Below are 26,582 nucleotides of genomic sequence, written 5' to 3'. Positions count from 1 at the left end.
ATTGCTCTAGGAGGATCTCTCAGCGGCCAATCAGGAGGCAAAATTCACAAGAATGGAACATCCATAGGGAGTGAACTTGTCCTATTGACTGCAAACCGAAATCTGAAGCAAGGATGGACACTATCAGATCCATGGATCCATAGACAAAGCTGAAGGTTGATTCTTTTCTGTCTCGTCAGCTAGAGCTTGTAGCTTGATTGGTTTTGTCAAAATCTACAAGGGAAACACGAAATGCATATCTTTGTGGATAAAGCAAACTTCGGCTTCGGCTTCGGCTTCGGCCTCGGCCTCGGCTTCGGCAATGGCAGTGAAAGAGAAGCGATCATACGTCAGTTTCTAGAGCTTTCAAGGCTATGTGGCATGATGCAAAAATAGGGTTCGTGGTGAATTGGGAAATCCCAATCGCCACAAAGAGAGAGAATTGGATGAGGGGAGGCTGACGGCCTTAGAAGAATACTATTGAAACCATAATTCTAAAATGACAACTCAAATACCATGTACACTTTGGAGAAATGGAATTATCTATTTCCTTAATGAGATAACCAGGTATATAGAATTCCAGATATAACCGTAAACCTAAAATACTGATGTTTAATTGGAACACTACATACTAACAAAATTAGCCCCAATACTCTTACTAGTTTTTATCAATTGAAATATGAAATAAACCAAAAAAAAAAAACAGTCAACAATTACAAATATAGGGATCTGCAGATGCAGCGCAATAGGTTTAGATATATAGGCATTAGACAATAAGTATCCACTAACTATGAAATATCCACTAACCAAGTAATTTTGGGCCTTTTTTGTTGCTATGTGCTCTATAAATCATCAAAGGAACAGATAATGTAAATGAAATTTAAGGTGAACTTCTCACAATTACTTTAGCAAGGAAAAAATGCAATATGAACAGGGCATACTTTTAGGAGAAAAAGAAAGAAAAAAAAAAGGATAAAAAATGTGACAGAAGCTTCAAATATACTAGGCACCTTATCTAATTTGCAGGACTCAAGTAATGCAAGGCGCTTATCCTGAATCCATAAGATAATATACAAGTGGAATAACTCCTTTGCATCAACACCTCCTTTGACAGGACTAAGTAGCAAGAAATAATTAAAAGGTATCAAGAAGGGAAGAATATAAAGAATGAATAGCTCAGCACACTGTTTACCAGATATTCCAGCTTGTTAAGTCTTTCTCGAAGTCTGCAGTAGCAATTACAACGTCTGCCACGGGTTGTGAAGGGCCACCGGGTGGACAAGTAACAAGCAACGACCGCAGTCTAGTAGAGAGCTCAACCGAATAAATGGATGCAGATAGATTTGGTAGATCTAAAAAGCTGCAATAAGGAGGTATACTATTAGCATCAATGTAAAGAAAAGCAAATGAGAAAGATCCCGCAAACTATATGCCAAGAGGCATTCATTTCAGGAATTGTCAGTTAAAATATCTTGTGGATGCCATTAGATATTAAAACTTCTGAACTGTTAAACTATCCTGATGTCCTGTGTGATCATAAATATACCAACTGGATAAGTTATTAAAAGTATAATCTATTAAAAGTAGAACAATTAAAGTCTTATCTCTTATTTTATTTTCTTATTATTTATTTACTTGATTCTTTCTCTTGAGTTTATACAAATAGAGTTTTTTTTCCCAACAGTTTGAGCTTTTGGTGCTACGATACCCCAGCCAATCAAAGCAAAAAAAAAAAAAAAAAAAGAATAGTACGAGTTAATAAAATTTTGACAATAGTGAAGTTTAAACTAATCTGATGCTCAGTTTCCATTTCTTGGTGACTTTTCTCAGAAAACCAAAAATGAACTTGTTACACTGTGACAGTTAATTTGTTGTGTTAAAAAAAATAAAAATAAAAAAGACGTCTTTTCTCCTTATTTCTCTGCACTAGTAGCATGGTTGAACTTGACAATTTTACAATATTTATATGGAAGAAGAAACCTTTAGACTTCACCAACCAATTCGAGTATGTAAATTGTAAAATAGCATTGGCAAGATGAACATGAGTGTGAAACTCCCAATAAGTTTGATGAATAAGATAAAAATCAAAATCTGGGGTAGCATAGAGGGAGGATATGCATGAAGCACAGAAACTGGAAAGAGACAGATTCTGGAAGGATGCTGGCTAAATAGTACACTGGAGAAGCTTAGTGAATGATGATGGAACATGTAAATGGGAAGTTTCTGCTGCAAGTTCAGTTTTGATGGAGATTGCTGTAAACAAAATTAGGAATGACTCTGAACAGGAATTTTCAAGATATGAATTCATCCATCAAAAGGGAGGTGCAGCACCATCGCAGCATAAAATTACTTGTTGAAGAAGGGACCATATCATCCAAGAGAAGCAGAGCAGATCTGGAAGTATGGAGATGAGAAGGACTGCAAAGAATATGAGCTTTTCCTATGGAAGGCAACAAACAAAGGCTTACTAACTCCAAAAGACGATAGGAAACACATTTGCATTCTGGCGAGCTGTAAAGGTGCCCTGAACTAGAGGAAACCATGATGCATGTACAAAGGGACTGTAAGGCTGCAAAGATGATAAGGATCGAACTACTTAAGAGATGGACAAAAGAATTACTTGAGTGTCAATGAGAGGACAAAGGAAAACTTGTCCAGGAAGGTAGCAAGAATACTGGAGGTGGATTTGAGTACTCTGTTAGGAACAACATGTTGGAACCTAGAGTACGAAATGTCATGGTTTTCGGACAAAAGCGGAAATGGCAAACACTTAACCCAATACTAAACATGAGCATACCTGGAAATTGCAAGTTGGTGTGGCACTTAACCCACCCTATGGAACTGCAGTGTTCTGCATAGGAATTTGCTTGAGAATCATCAAACCAACCATCGTGCACGATGCTAAGATGGGATGGACATTTGTATAGGACTGGAGAAGGCAAGGAAATGGTGGGGCAATCAGACTGAGAGGAGATAGTAAAGATGTGTATGAAATATACGAGGGAAAGAAAGCTTATCCAACAACATGCAGAAGAATTTTAGAAGAGTTCAAACAATTGAAGGACCAAAATGGGAAGTCAAGGTAAGATTCCATCCTAGAGGAGAAAGTAAGGATGCACATTGGTTGTCCAGGATAGCATGGAGGACAAATGCAAGGATAAAAAACTCCAAGAGCGGAAACACAGAGAGACATGTAATCATTTGATATTTAATAAGAAACAAATAGGCTTGAGGGCCTCTTTTGACATAAGAAAAGACATGAGAGTGAACTTTTGGCACAAGTATTTTACATGATTTATTGTAGGTATTGTATGTTAAACTACATTTAAAAAAAAAACCTTCACAACTAAGATAATCAAGTCACAGATGTTAAAGGGGCAAATATATGAGTACAAGAATGGGAAAGATACCCACCTTGGAAGCACATGCTCATTATGAATTTCAATGTCAGTAAAAATTTCATTCCGTATGTTGAAGCACAGTGTCCTCATTTTCTGATAAGCATTAGCAAAACCAACAGCATCCATCCTATTTGCTTCACTATTGTTTGCTACATACTCATCAGTCTCAAGCAAGTGTCTTCTTGAGCGCTTCTTAGCAGCAATCTAGAAATTATCATAAAAGATCATTACAATTAATATAGCTGAAGAAGTATCAACTGAAAAAATCTATATCACAGACCTGAAAATGACTGCATAGTTTCAGCTGAGCCTCTGGAGTTAGGATATCATGAAGAAGAGTGAATAGTTTCATTGCAGGTACCAATGCAAGTGCAGGAGATCCAGTGGTGTGCCTAAAAACTTCTGATATTCCAGAGGGTAAGGATTCATCAAGGGACTTGTAATTCTCAAATACAATGGCAAGAATTTGTTCAATCTGCTCCTCAATTTCACCTAGAATGCGATTCTGACACAATTCCAAAGATACTAAGTCAGGAAACATGCGTAGCATTGATGATCGTTGCTCTGAAAACTACTGATCAGAAAAAAGATGCCACCTATACAACACGGCAAACATTGTACCATGACAGTAAATTTAAGCAAACTAATATCACACTTGTAGTCTGAAGAAGAAAAAGAAGGAAGATACCAATACAACACAGAAAGCATTGCCATAAAACCCTTATTCTTAAAAACAAACCTAATATTTCACTTGTAATCTTGTCAAGAGAACGTTCTTATATCTAGCAACTACAACTTGTGCCTTTTCAGCTCACATAGGAAACAAAGTTGACAAAAATTAATTATGTTTCAGTTACTATAAGTGATGTGAAAACCATAGCAGACCATTTGATCTTACTATTTTGACGAAATATCATAAGATCCCATAGTGAAAATTACCAAAGCATTATTAGAACCCATATTTAATAGCACATCTTAAAATGTTTTTAAAAAAAAAACCCTAGTATATCCATATGAAGTTGGAGTCTTTAACAGTATAGAAAAGAAAATCATTTTGCATTTGGTAAATGCATCTATATGATCAATATATTTCTGAATGGCTCCTGCATCTATCCTTTTTTGAAGGAAAAGTCCTGCTATGGAATTAGAGATACTATAATAGGAAACAATGAAATCTCAAGGCAAAAATAAATAAATTGATTGATTACAAAACAAAATAAAGTACCTCTTGATGGCTTAGTGAGTTCTTATTGCGACTCTTCAAAATTACAGGTAGCAGAAGATCATGAACCAAAGTGAGACAGTCAGCTGTAGGAGTTGCTACATCCATAATATAAGAAAGGTACCTAACACAATTCAATCCCAGTTAAACAATGGTTAGTCATAATGGGCCACCACATGGAATCCTAAATAATAATAATACCTTCAACCAATTAAAATTTTCATAAGAACTATGTAGCTTTCCTCAAGAGAAACAAGCAATAAATGTGCCAACATGAAACACTAATAATGCAAAGTCAAGATGCATGTTTTTTTCTACAAGAGCTTTCTATCAAGTACCTTAATTTTGTGTAAGAATCTGAAACCCCATAGTAGGAGGCAAATTCTGTCAGTAACCATTTCCACGATCCATGCAACAGCAAACTCCTTTGCTGGAAATGTTGGACTTTCATTGCAACTTCAAGGACAACATCATATGCAACTGTTTCTGCAACAGAACCACACTGCAAAATACATGTCAAATCCATCACAATTGGTAACTGAAGGGAATAAACACATGGAAATAAGAATTGCAATTGAACTAATGTGGTGATGTGGATAACTCAAAGCCTAATTATTTAGCACTCTGCAGACTCAACAAAATAGACATAAGCACAGTAAATTATATTTATACATCTAGTACCAAAATATATATATGCAATGATGCAAATCATCACTTTGTATCTTATTATCTACTAACTGAAACATTAGCCTTTGGCCGTATGCATGGCCTTCCAAGTATCTCCCTCTATTTTAAATGATCAGCAAAAGTTCCATTGTTAAAAGGTTTTTATTGTCCCCTTCCAAGGCAAGCAAGCAGTTAAAAATGCGACATGAGAAGATCATTTCATCATCATCCCTCTATTATCTTTGATGTATTACCCAAGGTTTGAAATCTCGACAAGTACCGAGGTAGGTTTTGGTCCTAGACCGAACCAATACGATACCGTATCGTGGTGCCGATATGGTTTTGATATTTTTAAAATATAAAATATATAAACTAAAAATAAAAATTAATCTAAATTTTTAAAAAATAAAAAATTTAATATATATATATATATATATTAAATTAATATGATAATTTTATTAGGATTTAATTAAGGTTATTTAAATTATCCCAACTATAACTAGAAGCCGATTGAAATTATTAACTAAGTTTTTTAAATTAATAGCTAAGTTGATTGTTCCGCCTTCTTCTTCCACTACTCCACGCCGTGTTCTGCATCCCTAGCTAAAGCGAGGCCCACGCGTGGCATCTACGGCCCACGCGAGCCCTCTGCGGAGGCCACTTGGCCATCGTGAGCCCTCCGCAAATGCCACGAGGCCATCACGAGCCCTACATCGAGGCCACGAGGCCATTGTGAGCCCTCCGTGGAGACCGCAAGGCCATCGCAAGGCCTCTACGTGGCCTCCACGGCGGACGTGAGGCCTCCTCGACGGCTGTGAGGCATGCACATGGCCTCTCCAACGGCCACAAGGCCTCTGCGAGGCGTGTGTGATGCCTCTGCAGTGGCGGTACTCGGGCGTGCCGGTGCCAGTTTCGGTCTACGAACGGAACGAAATATTTCGCCCATAGTGGGCAATAAGGCGTGATATTTTAAACCTTGGTATTATCATCACCTCTCAATCACATGGGTGGTATGTATCAAAATTTTCAAAAACACAAGTGGGATTGGTAAAATCAGAATCGATATTAAAAATCAAAAATAATAATAATATTATTTACTGAATGATACAACAAAAGGTATTTTTAACAATCTAAAAAACATGAATCCTATATTTGATTAGATAATCATATTACAGGTCACAAAGTCTTTGTTTAGATCAATTTAATTAATTTAGTTCTGTTCAATTAAATCAATTTTGTATAAGTCAATTAAAGTAATTTATTTATATTAGATATAAAATCCAATTTAAATTGATTCAATGGTAGTTAGATTAATTAATTTAAAATCTTATTTAATTTAGCTAGTTTAATAAAATCCATAAACTTAATAAACTTAATTTATTAATTCAAAATCTATAATTTAATTCAATTAATAAATTATTTAAACTTAAAATTAAACCAAATTTAAATAATTTTAATTATTTAAATTAAATGATATTAGTTAAGCTATTTATTAAATTAATTAACTAATAGCAAACTATTAAATATTAAAAATTAATAAAATTTTAAATTATTAATTATAATTAAAATTCATAACTAATTACATTAATTGTTAATTAAAAAATTTTGGTAATGTGAAACTGTTGGTGCAATCGACTTCCAAGGTTTTAATGTCCGACAAATATATTTAAGTATGTTTAATGGAGCTTAGTCTTGGAAAGTCCTAGTTGTAGGCTAGGCAAGGGAAATCTCGGTAGATCATGGAAGCCAGGTAGATTCGATGGTCTGGAGGACCTGATCCCTGGTAGCCGAATATTGAGTCCTAGTTGTAGGCTAGGGAAGGGAAATCTCGGTAGATCGTGGAAACCAAGTGGATAGGTTTGAAGGACATGATCCCTGGATAGCCGAATACTGAGTCTTGGTGAGTCAGGTCAGGTGGAGAAAACCTTAGAGGGTGATAACTTTAGGTTCTGGTGAGTGAAGTCAGATGGAGAAAATCGGGAGATAACCTTAGGTAACAAGAAGTCTTGGAGGATTGAACTCCAAGCGAGGTTGATCGGATGGTTTCCGATCTACCGCGCACGGTCGATCGGACCAGCGGATCTTGGTGATTCTAAGTTTAGTTTTACCATAGCATTCTGTATTACTATTATTGTTGTTGGCTAATGTAGTATTGCAGGAAAGGCCTTAGTGGATCAGGTGATCAAACACTGAGCAGAGAAAGTCCAAACAAGTCTGGAGGACCAATGTTTGGCAGGTAAGTTGAGGTAAGCAACTGGAGGAGCAACAGTGAGGTCGTGTTCTTGAATGGAACAACCTAAGGTCGTTGATCCAACTGAAAAAACTGGGAAGGTTTCCAAGTTGAGATCAAGACAGTTGAACTGTCTATTATTATTACTCATGCATTTATTATTACTGTGCTAATATCTGTTTTGCAAGATTATTGTCTAACACTGTTTTGCAAGTTCGGCCTGATCGGTCGACCGAACCAGATGATCGATCAACCGAACAAGGCCAACTCAGAGTAGATATTTGTTCAGACCAAAACAGACCAGGGTCCAATCAAAGCTTGATCGGTCGACCGAACAAGATGATCGATCGACCGAACCCTGATGACTCTACACAGTTCACATCGAGCAGAAACAAAGAAGGAAAGCTTGTCGATCGGTCGACCGAATACATGGATCGGTCAACCGAACGACCATCACATTAAAGGCGCAGTAAGTGAGAAACTCGGCAAATCTCGACGAACAGGAAAGGATCCTGTTCGGTCGACCAAAAAGAAGGATCGATCGACCAAACTCTTAATGGTCATTAAATGCCGAAGATCGAATCAGCATCAGATTTCAGCGAAGATGGAAGGGAGTTGGTTCAGTCGATCGAACGTAAGGATCGGTCGACCAAACGTCGACGATTCTTATAAAAGTGAGCTCGAGGTCCGAGGCTGTGTAACGAAGCAACGAAGCAAGAAATCTATTCGAAGTTCATCTCTGTGCAAGCTGTGATTCGTGTTACGACTACTCATCTACTGCTCCAAGAAGTACCGACCAAGCCTCAACTTTTATATACTGTCGGTATAACTTTCTTTTGCTTGCATTGTACTTAATTCAATTCAAGTAAGATAGTAGGTTGTTACTATCTTACTCATCTTCTTGTACGCACTGCTTCTTTCTGAGGTTTTCATAAAGAAGAGTTTTAGTGAATTATCCAACGCTGCGATCAAGGATCGCGAATCTTAGAGTAGGAGTCGACCTAGGCTCCGAACCAAGTAACCAAACGAGTCATTTACTTTCCGCTGCATATTCTGATTGTCTTTAAAATGCTAAAAAGAAAAGTTTTCAGAGTACGATATTCACCTCCCCCTCTATCGCACTCTTTCGATCCTACAGAAACCACCATAGTCCATTCGTTCTCTAATCATGTAGGTGTGCTAGATAAAGAAGACAAACTCCTCTCCTGCAACAACGCACATCTTCCTCCTAGAACATGCTCAAGAACAAGCAAACATAGTCACCTTCTCTCAAACATGGTTGTACAATACACATTGTTGGCTAGTCTACCTCCATACAACACCGATCTTCCTCAGAGCAAATTATTGGTCTTATGCACTCTCTCTCTAAATCACTAGTGATACTCATCCAAATATACCCCAAACATTCCCACTTTAATTGGCGCCAAGTGGGAATCAGAGATATTGACCCAAATAAAGCAATTAATCAATTTCTCCAATATCTCAATGGATTATCACCAATTTGGATCAACATTCTTTGATCTGAATCCAACTCAACCAATCATATATTGGCTGTGTTTGCCAACCATGCTCAATCATCTTCATGTCAGTATTTGTTCATATTTGCTATCAAGTGCTGAGCACCAACATAAGGAAATCTCATTTGCATCAAAACATTCCAGATTGCATCACTTTGTTATATAAGAGCCATCAGGTAGCAATTATTTCAATTGGATTTACTTGGCTGAAAGATGCTACTTGAAGTGCAGAAAAAAACTGATTTTTATGTTATTTAATTGATTTTTAAGGTCATAATATATATATATAAGGGTAGCCCAATGCATGAAGCTCCCGCTATGCGGGGTCCCGGGGAAGGATCCATTGTACATAACCTTACCCTGCTTTTTGCAAGAGACCATTTCCAGGATTCGAACCCGTGGTCTTTTGGTCATGGCAACAACTTTACTGTTGCGCCAAGACTCCCTTTATATGAATAACTAATATGTTAAGTAATGAATTAATGGACCCGACCAAATTAGCTAGCCAACTAACCTTCCCTACCCTTTTAAATATATATTTCATTGAGAGAGGATTTTTTTTATTTTTATTTCCCCCTTGTATTGTTGCCTCCGCCCCTCCCTCTTCCCCCTACCCTTAGCAGCCCAAAGGAAAATTGAGGAAGAATGATGTTGGATCGTCTCACGTCATTCTCCTACGTCACGCTCGATATCTTTTCGCCCACAAAATACTAAGGCAAGATTTCTAACATCGTTTTCTACACTATATGGATCATATTATGCATGTTTTGATGTTTGATGCATGTTTTATTGTTAACGAATACGTTTTTCAATTGTTACGACGATTTGACGAAATTCTAACTTTTTATTGGAAAATGTTGATGCTGGAATTTTTGAGATTTGCTGCTGCCATGGGGACTTTGGAAGGGGGTTTGAGGGGCTGAGGAGATGTAGTTATGTCGAGGGAAAAGGTTGGTGTCAAGGAAGGAAGGTTGTGCTATTTTTGACGGAAGTTCTATTGACTTTTGGCTGGAATTTTGATGCTGGAAATTTCGGAAATCTGTTGCTGACTTGGGAATGCTGGAAGGGGTTGAGGGCTGAGAGGGGGTGCTGCTATGTCGAGAAAAAAGAGGCTGGTGTCAATGGAGGAGGGTTGCGTTGTTTTAACTGAAATTCTATCGACTTTTTGCTGAAATTTTAATGCTGAAAATTTCGGATATCTACTGCTACCTTGGGGATCCGGGAAGGGATTGAGAGGCTGAGAGTCAAGGGGAGGAAGGAGGGTGGATGGCTACTTCGGAGGGGGGATTGTGCGAAGAAGAGTTCAATGAAGAGGGTTCAGCAGCCGGGGGTGTAGGGGCTAGGAAGGTGCATGAGGGCATGTGGCAGTGGTCCCTAAAACAACATTCGTATTTGTAGTATTTTTGTTTAATATTCATGTATAAGCACCTTTAATTCTTTTATCATAACTTTTAGTAAGGTTTTCGGTGCATGAAAAATTAACGATATGTTTTAGCATGCAAAGTAAAATTATCTTCTTTTTTTTATGATTGTCAATGCATGAAAGGTAAGCTATTTTTATTGTTGATGAAGGTGGCAATGTGACGGATAAAGGAATTGGGCTTAGAGGATACCGGAATTCTTTATCAAATCAGAGGAAAAGAGATTGTGGGATCCGACTTAGAGGATACCAGAATCCTTACCCAAGGCAAGTGGAACCAGCTTAGAAGATACCGGGAAACCCAACCAAACCTAGTACTACGGTAAGGATCCAACTTAGAGGAAACCGGAAACCTGCTTGTGGAACCCGACTTAGAGGATACGGAGGAACACTACCAAACCTAGTACTAGGGTAAAAGTTTGGTCAACCAAACAGAGGTTGGGGAAAAGAAAAAGGGACCACATTCAATGATATGAACTCACTTAAATATTTTGATATTAAAAGTTAAGGTTTGATATTATTTTATTAAAGTTTGAAGGTTCGTGGTACTATGAGGTTTAAATTTAAAATGTTCAAGATATTTTCTATATATATATATATATATATAGCATGTGATTGTATGTTTAATTCTTGCTATAAAATGTTTGAACTTGCTAAGTCTTAAATCCATATGGTGCAGGTAATGAGGCGACGATGGGTCTTGATGGATGAGCTAGCTCGCACTAGGCGCTGCAACACCTGAGGGTCTTGCGCTTTCTTCTATTTGTTTATGTTATTGTTTTTTTGTAGTTGGGATGTTGAGATTCCTTTTCTGAGTCGATGATGTAATTGCTGGTAGATATGTGGGATTCCTTATTTTTGTTGGTTGAACATTCAGGTCTTTAGTTTCCTTTTATTCACATTGTTGATTCTGATGTCCAGACAGTTTTAACTGCTTTCTAGTTGAACCTATTTGAGATGCACCACATCGGCGTGGATTTATTTAAATAAGTCTTAGGAGAAAAGTTCTGTACAACGTGTTTTGAAAGCTACAAGGGGATAAAGTTTTAGATCGTTTCACTACTCGTATGTATTAGTTTTACTGTACGAGATTCCAGGTATCACTTCCATCATGGAAAAAATGGAATCAGCATAAAACCGTAGTTATCATTTAGAATGTAGTTTAGAATCAATTTGCTGATGGTCAAGTGAAGTGTCACCAAACTAGCCATGATTGTTAATGATGCTGACAATCAATATCCACATTCCCTTTTAAAACCTTCAACCGATTCTGTTTCACATCTATCACCGGTATCCATCAAGAACCTGTAGAGATTATTTTCCTCAAAAATACACCTCTTGTTTTGTGTACAATAGTTTGCTAACCATGGTACTATGTACAATAAGTTGTACTTCAATACTATTTCTATAGTCTCTTTCAGGCTTTTTTTAAAGATCACTCTTTCAAATGTGTTCTTTAATCTCCTAGTCTCCTAAATGAGTTCCTCTTGCATCTCTATCCCAACTGCTGTTGTTCCCTGACTGCTAGCATAATTTAGCAGGACAAATACATCACTTGTTCACTGACTGAAGCTCATGTGCTAAGCAGCACAATCGAAATGTATCCTTCTAGCAAATTACTATAATTCAATACTAATCAAGACAGTTAATTTGCTAATTTCTCATGCTCTACAAGTGTCGATCAGTCGCATTGTGCCAACACTTAGCAAATTTTGGCACACGTCAAATTATGTTTCTTATCTTGCTCCTTCAATTGATTATCTAACTATTAGTATATTTTTAGAATTAAACAAATGGAAGAAGATGATGGGAGTAAAATTTACATGAATTCATCTCCACTCATATAGAAGTAAAATTGAGTAAAAATTATTCTTAATTCAACTATCTAATTAAAATAATCTTCTTAAAAGTAAAAAAAATGTGAAAAAGAATATTAAATAAGTTAAATTCATCACAACGTGCTTTAACAACTACCAAAGTATGTTGAGTAAGTGTATGATATAATATAATAAAATTTTAATTTTATTGTACGTCTAATTGCTACTGTTTTATTTATAAAAAAAATAAGTGAAAGACTATTAAAAGTGTGTAACAAATATAAATTCAGCTTGGCTCGGCATGCTTTGATGCAAATTTATACTATTCTGGCCAAGGATCAAAATTCTGGAACAGGATGAATTTTAGAGCTTGGTCAGAATATCTTAACACAGTTGTGTTTGTTCTTTCCAAGCATTGTCAGCAACTTATCCAATAGTAACAGCAGGTAACTCCGTAAAACAGATAGCTCCCGCCATGGCAAACAGCACAGATATAAAAGTAGGGACTGATAGATTATAATCTCAGCTAGGGTGGACAGCGTGATCTTAAAATGAATGAGTAGAATATTAAATTCATACATTCAGTTGAAGCGATAATGGAGCAACATGAGAAATATGCCATTCTGTAAAGTGGAAAAAAAAAACTACAAGGCCAGACATCCATGAACTCCTTTCATATATAAGACAGGGAAGAGCTGTATTAGATTTGTAATATAGAGTGTAAGCTAATATATTGCCTTAATAAGATATTGGTGTAGCACAGAGAAATATTGTTATCACAACAAGGATAAAAATGATTTAACTCCTAAAGTACTACATTCAATAATTGATATGTCAGAAAAAAAAATTAAAAAAGTTGCGCGATTAGTATTGCCTACAATGCATGAAAATAAAAGTTTAAGGAAGGAAAGAATATGAAAGCAGTGAAATTATATAACGCACAATTTACACACAAGCAAACGAAAATTCAAAGAATATCAACAAGGAACCAAGAGTCAGCATTGGAGTAGTATTTTTCAATCTTGTTGAGTGAATACAGTTCAAGCTCTCAGGCGTTATGCTATTCTCTTACATTAGAATGGTTTGGCAATCCGAAGAGCACCAAATTAAAAAGTTGAAGAAGTAATTATGCAGCATAGAATTAAGAAATAATAGATAAGATATTTTCTGAGTAACATATAAGAATGCATCTAGACATGGATGTTTGATCCTTATAATTCAAGTAAATTGAAGAGGATGTTGTTAATTAATGATCATTTGACAGTAAAAAGGATGATCATCACGGAGCACAAAAGATGATCTAGCCTTCATACCTTCAAGCCATTGTTTTCATCAGGATTAGTTGCGTAACTTATGTATAGTTGTACTCGTCCAACAAGCTCATGCTCTGGTTCATGATAGATAGGCCACCATCGAAGTTTATCATTCTGCATGAAACAAAATTCAAGGTTCAGTATGACAATCATGTTAAAACTGATAAAATGAACAAGAACAGTATCATGTACAGGATCATCTGCAATACAGGCCACTTGTACTACTACTCGACCACAAGATTTGGCTTTGGAATCATAGACATCAATGATCAAATCATCGCCTAAGCTATCAGGAAAGCTGTACATAAGCAGGAAAAAAAACTTAGGACATCCACGCAATCTTTTAGTGTAGTGTGAATAAATTCCATGCATGTGCTCATCAGTTATCTTTTGGTACAAAATATAGTTTGATCAGAAAAGAGTACATACAAGACATGTGTTTCACCGGATCCAGGCTGCATCCTAATATGATCATCTTCAGGTGAACTTTTTATTTTTAACTGACAAGCGTATGTCTCTGAGGATAGTAACACCTGATGAGTTGATATTATTTTTATTTCACCTGTTAACTTTTAATTTAAACTTAAAACACAAACCTTGCGTTACTTCATATGATGAACTACTACTACGCAGAGTACCAACTCCAATTTTAAGCAATCCAGATACTTGTTTGATATACTGAGCACTAGCATGCATGTAAGCCAAACTGTGCCTTGAGAAAGAACTAGTTGCTGGTAGATTGGGCATAACACGAACTTTGCGAAGTGATTCCCATCCTGATGAGAGAGTTGATTGCAGATTCAACATACGGAGCCGAAGTGACTCCAGATTTACCATTGGTTGTCTCAATGATGAAAAACTGCATCCAGAGGGAATATCTAGCGCCATTCTGACCTTGCGAACTGCAAAAAAAACATAGAATGAATATGTACAAACACAATAAAAAAAATTACATGAGATAGAAAGGAATAAAAACTTAAAGTAGCATATGAAGCGTAAAAAACAACACCTTGGACCTTCATCTTGCCTACGATCTTTTTAGGCTTTGGACCAGCACCTTCACAAACAAGCTCCGATGATCTTTTTGCTAGAAGTTCCTCCTCCGATTGTAATAAAACTTTGCGCACACTGTACAAATGTGTAAAAAGAAGCATAAACTACATTTAGTGAAAACCGAATTTATTCTGCTGGATCATCAGAAAGTTTTATGTAAACCTTTTTTCAACTTACAATTTAAAATTTGTGTTATCCAAATGAGTAATTTTCTATAACATATTGTTTTATGATTCAGATAATAGCTAAAAATTAAGCATTCCTGCATGATTAAAATGTCAATTAAAGTGATTTGTGTAGGCCTGATCATCATCATCATTGAATCGTGTTAGTCCCAAGATTTTGGAATTGGCTTCATGATCTTATCATCCAATGAACTCTATGTGAGGCTATATGCCAAAGTTTAAATTTTCAATTTTTGAACCATTTAAGGTGTCAAACCGGAACTATATTATTTATGTATTGGCACATGAAAGCACTGCAAAAATCAGCACAAGCAAGACTGCGTTTAGCTTGTTTTGGGTCGAATTGAGTGAACGTAGGCCATAATTTGGACCTGTTGACGTCAATTAAGGACTAAATGGGTCCCTAACAAATGAAATCAGAAACATGGGGTGCGCAGGGTAAATTGTAGTTTAGTCACTTTTCACTTAATATACATTGAACTAGACCCAAAACTAAGTTCCATCAAGTTATTAGAACAAATTACCGGTAAGCTTACATACCTATTAAGTAATACCCATTTCATTAAGGATTATTAAGCTTCCCATGCCTGTTCTGCTGTGAGTGATCATTCATTCCTGACCTTTGTCACTGAATCTCAAGAAAGCAATTGGACTCACCGCCTTGAAAACCTCAAGCAAAGATTCCATGTGTCCTAGCTCTTGCCATTTGTAAGAAAAAAAAAACTCATCTTAAGCTCATTCATCCAGCTCCACATTTGTTCATGGAGTTTATTTTCACATAATATGGTCAATGAACGTATATATCACCAGCAAGACCATGATATTCACTTGAACCTTAGAATATTACGATCCAAAATAGTCTGAACTGATCCTAAGTAGGAAATGAATTGACCTAGAAACTTACAAACCTACAATTTGATTCTATGTTTGATTACCATTCTTCCATAGAATCTCAATCCCATACACCATGACCACATAGAATGTATACATATTCAACTAGAAATTTTAGAGATTAAAATTAAAAAATGCTACTTGCTACATAATATAGAACATGAATTTCCATTGTATTTTCAGATATTTTCTATCAAAATAATTTTATTTATGCTTCATATTATTGGAATGCTACCATTTAAAATGTTCATAATAATCCATTTAGTGAATATAATGAATTATAAATGTCAAATATAATTCTAGAATATTATAAATTATAAATGATGGATCTTATGATCCTACACTTTAAACCTATGATCATAAACTTTAAAATCTTCTCCTAAGTAGGATCTCAATCTTCACATTATTATCTCATATTTCTTATCAGAAGACCCTAAACCCAAAATCACGAGTGTTTTCTGTCTGTTTGATATTTGATTAGAAATGGCTACAATTTGGTTTGTCATCATAGAATCCATTTCTAGCTGTTTCTCCGTGTATCTTTAATGGTTGAGTTTCCTATCCATTTGATATTTGAGTAGACATGACCTCAATTTGGATTTGTCATCACGAGATGTTCTTTGTTAGAATACTATCGTTTGGGGATGCAGGTTATTTGTTGGTTGTCCTTTGCCAAAGTCAGTAGATCTAACTTAGCATCATGCAAAAGGCAACCAACAATTTATAAGTTATAATTCCCATTAAAGGATGGTTTTTATTTTAAAAATGTATATATATGATGTCCTAAATTATTTGAAGCGCCATGACAATACCTTTTTTCAGACTGGAACTCTATTTTCTGTAGATGACAGAGAGAACTACCAGAAGATAGAGTTAACATTTTTTGACACCGATAGAAAGTGCAAGATTCTTTTCTTCACTTTGGAGCACCCCTTTTCCCCTTGCAAATTCCCTCAGAAGAAATAGGTAAAAACCATTCCCTCCTCAAACACCCCGATTTCCATTTTCCCAATCCATATCCCCCTCTAACTAGCTTCAACTGACCTTGCAACATCAACGTCAACCAACCTCCAGCAAATGGAACTGCCCTTACCTTGCTACGATTCAACACTAACCAGCCCTCCAAATGTTCTCCTCATACAAGGAAGGAGCATTTCAGGCTTCACCAACTCTCCAAAAGAATTATGGATCACCAGTTTGGGGAAAGTGTTACCAAATTTTGGTTTTTCTCACTTCATCAGAAGCATTTGAATTTTTTTTCCAAAGTAAACCTTTTCCTTCGACAGGAGATACGCGAAAGAGAATATTTTCAGTGGTTTTCCAAGATTTTATTCCCAGTTACTGTATTTCTTTCCACCTTATTTTCTCTCCCCTTAGAAAACTGAGCCTAAGTTTTTCCCACTATCTGACAAATGCATGGAAGCAATTACATCTTGCATCTTCCTACTTTAGACTTTTCCCTCAGATGTCATCATATACAGTTCAGCCATCAATTTTTGGTGTTCAAAGAGTTGCATCCTGCAATTTTATGAATGCTGAAGAGTCCTATGAGAGGAATTTGCTTAAGATTTTCAGAAGTGATTTTCACAAGTTCAGAGGAAAAAAATACTTCTGTTTCATGAGTAGGTTTTTTTTTTTTTGCAGGCAGCTATATTGAATACCAAATTTTATAATTTTTCCACGCCTTAAATTTGATTTTTTTTCTAAAAATTATAAACAATAAAATAAATTGAACCAGCCTGTCAAAATAAAATTTGGCCATCGAGTTGAAGTCAAATTGGATTTGAACTGAACACATCGGGTAGGACCGGTAGGTGTGGTGATTAGAATTAAGAGGGTTTGAACTATAGTCGATTTAGAATTCTTTTGGCCAATTTATGGCTGAACAAAGAACAAATTAGGAAATTTTTTAGGAGTTCGAAATTACTTGCTCTCTCTTCTCCCTCACGTATGTGGCTCTCGTTCTCACTTACACATCAGCCGTTCCTCTTCTTCCCATTCACAACATTTTCCCAACCTGACATGCGCTCTTTCTCTCCTGTCGCCATCTCCTTCTCCTCCTTTTATTCTTTTTCTACTTCCAGCATCAACATCTCCTCTATCCTACTTTCTTTTTCCGTCCTGATTGCCCACTTTTTCTTTTCTTCCTGTTTGTTTTACCATGCGACACCACACCAGCGATTTGGCTCATCTCCTTTGTGCATTGTCACTGATGTGTCTCTGCCATGCACACATGCTGGCAATTGTTGGGACACTTCGGAGCTAAGGGGGGTGAATGGCTCGTCTTGCTCGCTTCGTAGATGTTATTGCAGCGGATAAACTCGAAGCGACAAACTTCCCAATGCTAACACTAAGATTTACTTTGTATCCACCTCAAAAAGAGGTGACTAGTCCAAGGATCCACGCCAAGCACACACTCCACTATGAAATACAATTCGAAACAAGAAGTAAATACACAAATACAAATAAAAAACCTTCTTGCTTGATCTCTTGTTGCTTGTGAATACCTCTTGTAAGCTTGGAAGTGCAGCAACACTTCAACCCTAAGCTTCCAAGAACTGGCGGAGAAGATGGAGTGAAGCGGAGAGAATTTGTGTCGGGAGCTCTGATGAAACAGTGCATGAAAAACCCTTTTCTAGGATTACCGTTGGCGCCTTAATCGATTACCACATCAGCAATCTGCATAACGGCTACTTTTCTGAAGCATAATCGATTAGGAAGCTTTCTGTTTGCGCCGGAATTAGCCGTATGCGATTAAGCCTCCCTGCTTAATCGCTTACCGTAGCTTTTGTTTCTTACAAAAACAACCTTAATCGATTACCCTAATCGATTAAGGATTGCTGAATCGATTCAGCTTCATTCTGTTTCTCACCAACTTTAAGCTTAAGCGATTACCCTTTTATCTTAATCGCTTAACACGGATTAACCTAATCGATTATCAAACCCTAACTTCCAAACCTAAGTCTAGGGTTCCCTTCACCCAACATCCGATCAATCGTGACCTGTTGGGACTTCTCATTGCCTAACATCTGGTCAACCTTAACCTACTGGGACTTCTCCACCAAGTGTCTGGTCAATGCCCCACTTGGACTTTTCTCCTTGTGCCAAATGTCCGATCAACCTTGACCCACTTGGACTTACCATCTCGTGCCAAGTGTCCAGTCAGTCTCACCAGGACTTCCTCACTGTCTAACTTCACTGACTAGGGCTTATCACGTAACTTCACTCGCCAGGACTTTTCATCACCTAGCTTCACTCACTAAGATTTTCATCTGTCTAGCTTCACTCACTAAGACTTTTCATCTGTCTAGCTTCACTCACTAAGACTTTTCACCTGGCTTCACTCATCAAGATTTTCACACCAAGTGTCTAGTCAACATCGACCTACTTGGATTTTCTTTTTCTGCAAACCTTCCCGTTGGTCTTGACCTTGCCTAACCTCCAATTAGGACTTCCTAGTTAAGTATCCAGTCAACCTTGACCTACTTGACTCTTCTTCACATCAAACTGATCAAATCTTGACCAGAGAAAAATTGCACCAACAATCTCCCCAAACGGACCACTGTACCTGCAATCTCCATATATTGTCAAACATCAAAACTCAAACATCAAGACTCAAGCTTGAGCCAACTCAAGTTTAGTCAAATGGGTCAATTTTGACCTAAGAAAATTGCACCAACAGCAATAACTGTCGACAACCCTCCACTCCCAATCCCTTTTCTCCCTTGTTGTCTCTCTAGTGTTTCTCCTTCTTGGTCATGCCTGTCATCTAGAATGATGAGCAACTATATAGTTGCAATTGGGAAGATTTATTATTTCGAGCTAACTACGACATATTGTTTAGGGTTAATTGGCTCATGTGTTTCATTGCCTACCTTGTTTCATTGATTGAGGAAAAAGGTAAATATTTTATTTATTATATTTCTAATTTAGGTTAGGTATCTAGTTTAGGATGGAAATATAAATTATTATTTGTTAGTGATTAGGAGTGATGGAGACAAGTGGGGAACTCCATTAAAAGTCTATAAGCGCAGAAATTAAGATTCTAACACTCTATTATTAATTTGGCATGTCTTAGAAGATGATAAATCTGCATGGGAAATGATATAAAGCTCATCAATTCCTAAGGGTTGAAGTCAAAAGTCAGCATTAAATGACCAGCAATTCCAATATGCTTTAATTTCCTATGTTTGGAAAATTATAGCATATTTATGAGTCTTTTAAGTTTCCTATGTGTGTTTATCAATCCTTTGTGTTTTCAATAAGTCTATCTACTAGCATTTATGCTACTTGAGTCCTTTGTGAGTCCTAGTATAAATACGTGTACGCTCTAATGTTGGAATATGGAATAGATATCAGAGTTTTGAGAGTTCTCTTTGGTTGTGTTATACAATCTCCCTATGGTGTGATGCCTAGGAACCCTTAGGTGTGATACCTAAGTTTCAACATTTCTTTATACAACCGCCCTATGGTGTGATGCCTAGGAACCCTTAAATACCTAAGTTTCCACATTTCTTTATACAATTTCCTTATGGTCTGATGCTTAGGAACCCTTAGGTGTGATAGCTAAGTTTCTACATTTCTTTATACAATCTCCCTATGATGTGATGCCTAAGTTTCTACAAGCCCTTTACCACTTCATTCCAAATTTCTACTTCCCAGACCACCCAACCCTCAATCTCTGCATCAAGGAGTCTTGTTTAGGAATTGAGATTAAATCAAGGCAACAGGATCAAGATTTAATCCATCGACTTGGAATTTTAGATAATTTTAGATTTTAAAACATTATTATTATTAGAGATTTATTTTATGTTTTTTGAGTTATTTTAATATTATATTTGTATATACATATTCGAGTGAAGCACATACGCTCAGAGTTTTTTTGTTGTAAATAGAAGTGTGTAAATTTATCCTTTGACTTATACAACACATTTTATTGTGAATGAATAAATAGAAAAATGATTATATATGCTGTTATAATTGTTTTTGAAGAAAAGATTAAATACACTTAAAAATAGTGAAATAATTTTTTAAAATAAAATAAACTATTGGGTGTTAAATAATGATATTCTTTCATGTTAACATGTAGGGTTTCCTATGGCAATCGACATCAAAATAATTGCTTTAAATTAATTTTTAATTGATACCTATCATTATATATGTTTTACCTTTTATGATATTTGTTAACTTAGATGTTAATATCCTCATACCTAGAGATCATATGCTAATATATAGTAAATTTGCGCAACTTATAATAAAAAGTGAATTTATATTAATCGTTTAGACTAATCGATTCAACCCCATTAAGTAGGATAAAGGCTTGGTTGTTGTTGTTTAGACTGACCGATAAGATATAAACTTTGAATAAAACATGTGGTATAAAAAATTAAAATGAAACTAAAAATTTTAAATGAAGAAAAAAAACTAAAAAGTGAGAACTCTAAGTTTAACCTTAAAACAAAGTACCTAACCGTCCAAATGAGGTTGAGGTAGAAAAGGGTCACCAACAGTCAGTACTTATTTACACAAGGATTGTTATTGTATATCCCTAATGAGGGCTCTAGCCCATATACATACACTTGAGAATATTAGCTCTAGTGTTCACTTCTTAGAGGATTTATTGGTATGAATTCACAGAAGTTGTATTATTGGTGCTAGATTTATACTTAGTGACTAAATGATGATGAGTAAAATTATATTAACTTGTGATAAAAAAAAATGATAGTTTAGAGTAACAAAGGTGACTCTAAATGTTGTCAATAATTAGAAAAATAAAATAAAAATAGTTGATTATATATATATAATCATAATATGAAATTACGGCTTACCTTATTTTATTGACATATTAATCAATGCACATAATCTTTCTTGATTATCAACTAAGTGCAAATTTGTGCTTGCTTCTTTTTTTTATCTCCGGTATACAAGCAAAGATACCCTTTTAACATTATAATTGATTTCGCTAATACATAGAATTGATCTTGACCTATTGATTCCTTTTGATTTTTATTTCATTGTATTCTTTTAAATATGATATTTTTGCACTGTATACAATTTAGTTGTATTTCTACAAAAATATATATACATATAAAGTTTACTTAATTTCTTGATTATCTAAAGTTAGTAATTGGTTACATGGCTCTTGGTTCCTTTTTACCAACTGTCACTAAATGGGGTACCTTCCTCATAAATAAAAATTATACCTGGAGCATGACAGGCTAAATGAATCAATTTAGTCCCTATCAAAAAGCAATGATTCTCACAATAATTATTAAAAGTAGGTCATATAATGGATGGCATGAGTTGTTATTAAGTCGAATGTTGTATTAAGTGTGACAATGAGCATAGTTAGTTCCCTTTTATCTAGAGTTAGTAATTAGTTACATGGCTCTTGGTTCTCTTTTATCACATTGCCACCAAATGGGGTATATGCCTACTAAGTGGAAATTATAGCCCAAAATGTGACAAGCTAAATGAATTCATTTAGTCCCTATCAAACAATAACTATTAAAAGTAGGTCATAAAATGGATTACATTTGTTATTAAGTAGAACATTGCTTTAAGTATGATATGGTGAACCTAGTTGCCCTTCTGTCTCATTTTGTTGTTAATATTGGCTTGCCCTCCGAAATGCAAATTACTTCTAACATGTAAATGACCATTTGTCTAATCCTAAGTTAGTATCTTCTGCTAATACCAATCTGTTGTACTACAGCCTTACCCTTCTTATAACAAACTGCACTAAAAATGTAACCAATGATCCAAAATATGGTTTTTAAAATAATCAAATCAGGTACAAACCAATATACTTCACAATCAATCAAGATGCTCATGGTGAAAAATAGTTCAACCCAATAAAATATTCTGAAGGAAGTGCAAAAACAAGATTACTTAAAGCAGAACCGGAAAAGTCCGTTATAATTCAAAATTAATCAAGCTCACTGAATAGTTCAACCCATATTAATTGGATTTGTCTAATATATCTAATTGTCCAAATAACAAGAACTTCATTTCAGCACCTTTTACATAATCAGAACAGAATATCTTCAGATGACTAAAAATTGCAGAAGACTCACCTAAATGCATCTCGTAGAAGAGCACATTCATTGTCCAAGAAAATGGGAGCTTCCATGCAACCTCTAGCCCATGAGTGAAGGCATAGCCGAACACAAGCATCATAAGCAATTACAGAAAACCAGGGACCTTGAGCACTAACATCAGTTTCAAGAAGGTCAAACAATCATCCAAGAATTCAGTTTTGATGTATTGTCGATTTAAATAATTTGTCAGTTGCAAAAATATCATTAAATATGAAACACCAAAAAAATCAATAGTGATAGTATTGAAACAGATAAACCTTGCATGAAAAGTTGGAAGACGAGCTGGCAACAAACTAGAGGATCTAGCAGCTTCAGTATTGGGGCAGTTCCTTTGTGGTAAGCTGGTTGTTAGAATACATAACATAGGTAGCAAATTAGATATGCTTTATTATGTAAAAACATTTCAACAGTTAAGATAATTTAACCTGGTGGTTGTCTCAGACTGATTGGTTCTAGCATTGGCAGGGAACATTGACTCTCGCATGAAAATTGAGCCATTTGATTTAGCAGGAGATCTCACACCAGCAATTTGCTCTGAAGCATCATCAGTTATATCCTTGTCATATCCATGAATAGGAGGAGCACTTGGATAGTCAGAAAGACCAGCCTGCATGCATATTCATTGACAAACAAATCAATAGATGTCACACCTGTTGTGAATGATGCTTGAATAGATCATGAAAGGAAAAAAAAATGACCTCATAATGCATAGAACTTTGAACCTATATTGTCATACACTAGAATGAGAACCATCAATCAGTACCACCAGTATTTTAAGAACTTAGTATGATTATTCATATTTTTGGAATTGACCAGACGGAGCACTTGGATGGTCAGAGACCAGCCTGCATGAACATGCATTGATAAGCAAATCAATAGAAGTCACAGTTGAAGTGTGAACGGTGCATGCAATAGATGACGAGGGGGGAAATGACTTCATCATGCATAGGACTTTGATCCTAAATTGTCATATCACACCAGAATGAGGACCATCAATCAGTACCGTCATTATTTTTGAAATTGGAGCATAATCCAGAAACAAGAAACTTTCATTCCACAATAGTAATGATATCACAACTTAAACTCCAATTCCTGTTTTGAGAGAGATGATTGGAAACTTTATGCAACACTATGTTTCTTAGAATTCAACCGGATAATAAACTGGTAAGGTTACTGGTTTGGTGCTTCCTTTTTCAATTTCCTTAGAAGGATGGAAAGAGGACGGGAAACTTAAATTTCAAAATTTTATTGATTTAAAAATAAATCAAAAATAGACCTAAAAAATATTTTTTTAGAACCAGATTTGAGCTCCATTCCATGTTACATGGTGTGCCCAAAGAAAACAAAAGCAAAATTGAGAAAAACTGAAACATGATTTCCTATTCCTCTTCTCCCTCTACTCCCTCTATTTCCTCTAAAGAGAACGGGCATAAAGTGTCACCAAGATCATCTTTATGTCATCTTATTTCCTTCAGATGCAACGCCCAGACCCAATCTACATAGCATTGGAAAAGGATGGATAAAAGCTCGTTGGAAAAGGATTTGAGAATAATTTCCAAAAAAATGATTTCCTTGGAGGGAAGAGAAGCCTTGAAGCAGCAGCACCCCACATTGACAGGAGCTTCATACACTGTAGTGCCCTTTATATATTAGAAAACACTATTTTATATATAACATAAAATAACATGTCAGTTGGTCTATATGACAAAGAAGCGCAGATAATGTTAAATGGAAATGAATGCCAAAGCTTTTGTTAGAGCAAATTACTTCACGACCACATATATGGATTGTGAGAATTTGTAGTGATTGCTTTTAAGTGAGAGATGAAATTAGGTGCAAAAGTTCAAATTTTATCAAACTAATTTAGGTTTACTAGGGAATAAGAACTTCTGATACAATACCTAATTGTCATCTTGTACTGAAGATTTTGGCACCCATTTTGATTATTTATTCAATGTTTCTTTAAGTTGGATTTTCTTGCCAATGTAATAAAATCATAGGCATAATGTAAATAACCTGCAGCAGTTCATATGACCAAGAGTTTTAATCTACCATAGCATCTCCCATAATGGCATATGAGATAATTGAGTATATGAAGCCTTTGTTAACAAATCAGGGAAGTCGAATGAGGACAACATCACTGATTCGAATATCATAACTAAAATACATAAAAGCACTAAGATAGAGTCTGAAACCTTTTCTGTAGGATCCACCACCAATGGAACGTGTTTTGAATAGCCCTTTGAATGATAAACAGTCCGTGGGGATGGATCAAGCTTATCAGAAGACACACTAACACTAACCCCCTCAATGGAGGGAGCATTGTGAGTGTAGTTGAATTTTGAATGCCTACCTACTTTCCCAGCATTAGCATTTTCAATTGCAATTGGTCTCTGGGGCACATTGCAGGAATAGCTCTCAGAAACATAGCCACTTCTCAAAGGAGCAGTAGCGCCAGTATTGTGCCTTTCTACCTGACTGGAAAACTCTGAGCTCCGACCAGAGTCTGAAAGTCCGTCTTCCTCATCCTCCTCTTTCATGTACTCTGACTGAACCAGCTTCCTTGTCTGCTGTGGCTGCTTCCTAGTGGTGTCTACTGACGAGCTGATGTCTGAGTACCCATCACTAGAGTAGTAATTCTGTGTAGAACCAAGACCTGTAGACCGGTTGCTAAAGGCAGAAGGACGGAATGTTCCGATGGGGACTCTCCTACCAGAGACCTCATCCACTGGAGACGAATCAACAGAATGGCGCATCCCATAGATCTCTGCTTCAGCATCGGAGGTTTCATCCATGTCAGAACCCGACTGACTATCTACCCTAGTCGGGATAGCGTGAGACATAGGAATGCTGCCGAGCGGAAGGTGACCACTCCGAAATTTCTCCGGTGGGGGTATCCCAAGCCCTCTTCCACCGTCTCGGAAGTTTCCGAACTGATCCATCCGCGGATGCACACTTGTCGCCGAAGCATGGCCCTACAAGCAGCATCAGAACGAGCAAAAAAAATCCAGCAAAGATGAGAAAATCACAGGGAAAGAAAGACCATAGTCAATCCCGACCTCGTGAACCCATCGGAGAGCGTGCGGGTCGAGCCCTTCGGTGAACATAGCTACCACGGCCGCCGATCACTGTAGAAACAAGATGAACTCGTTACAACTCAGGAAAAGTAAAGAACGGAATAAGCAAATCAGTCGGTGCCGTGGACACCAAGAAATTTTCGAACGTTTATTCCTAAAAATCATATATTTCGAAGTAAAGCGGGACTTTTTAGCAAGAACAAACCGATAAATCAAGAAAACAGCAAAAATGCATGGAAGAGAAACGGCACCAGACAAAGTTCGAGATCGCAGAGTACGTGAACACGAAACTCTCCCAATTCGGCGAGAAAGTAGAAAGTAAAGACAAATGGCCGAAGGCGAGGATTTCGGACGCGGAGCGACGGGAAATAGGGCAGGCGGAAGGAAGAAGACGAAGAAGAGAGCGCAGTGAATCTTCTTCTACGATTTATCTGACATTTTCAATTTTGTTACCATTCCTTTTTTCTTTTTACTAATTTGGATTTTTTTAATAAGAAAATTACCCGCCCACCGCTCATCACGCTCCTCGTGCTGTTAAGCTGATTCCACTCGCAGTGGGCCCCAATTCTCGCTAATTACCAGCAGTGGGTGGGTCTTGTGGGTGCAAGACAGGGAGTAGACTAACGGCTGTGTTTTTGAACCGGTGACAGAATTGATTTTTTTTTCCTGACCGTTTGTAGTAGACCCGACGCTGTACCTAACTTGTGGTTG

The 26,582-nt window shown here is 36.4% G+C and overlaps 1 protein-coding gene across 1 annotated transcript; it reads right to left on the bottom strand.

Annotated features, from left to right (window-relative positions):
- Positions 1-123: 123 nt before the first annotated feature.
- On the bottom strand, positions 124-26,288 carry LOC122029230. The gene is made up of 18 exons (XM_042588169.1): positions 26,123-26,288; positions 25,854-25,922; positions 24,990-25,769; positions 23,220-23,401; positions 23,052-23,135; positions 22,771-22,905; positions 14,575-14,693; positions 14,162-14,467; positions 13,995-14,082; positions 13,758-13,863; positions 13,566-13,679; positions 4,941-5,104; positions 4,606-4,726; positions 3,661-3,885; positions 3,394-3,584; positions 1,172-1,339; positions 990-1,095; positions 124-213 (listed from the first exon to the last, which is right to left on the bottom strand). Exons 2-18 carry the CDS (start codon positions 25,899-25,901, stop codon positions 124-126), a joined length of 3,027 nt encoding a protein of 1,008 aa, XP_042444103.1. The 5' UTR covers positions 25,902-25,922; positions 26,123-26,288.
- Between the last annotated feature and the right edge of the window lie 294 nt (positions 26,289-26,582).

This window comes from Zingiber officinale, chromosome 10B, assembly GCF_018446385.1.
Source record: "Zingiber officinale cultivar Zhangliang chromosome 10B, Zo_v1.1, whole genome shotgun sequence".
NCBI lineage: Eukaryota > Viridiplantae > Streptophyta > Magnoliopsida > Zingiberales > Zingiberaceae > Zingiber > Zingiber officinale.
Note: the sequence above shows the minus strand (reverse complement) of the source record. Positions and strands in the feature narration are given on the sequence as shown.

What these genes read in the sequence shown, in the direction of transcription:
- LOC122029230 (XM_042588169.1), bottom strand. Translation starts at nt 25,901, where the DNA reads ATGTTCACCGAAGGGCTCGACCCGCACGCTCTCCGATGGGTTCACGAG. An exon ending in CTTCCAACTTTTCATGCAAG is followed by an intron (nt 22,906 to 23,051) that starts GTTTATCTGTTT and finishes AACTGATGTTAG; the next exon opens with TGCTCAAGGTCCCTGGTTTT. An exon ending in AGGCAAGATGAAGGTCCAAG is followed by an intron (nt 14,468 to 14,574) that starts GTGTTGTTTTTT and finishes TTTTTTTTGCAG; the next exon opens with TTCGCAAGGTCAGAATGGCG.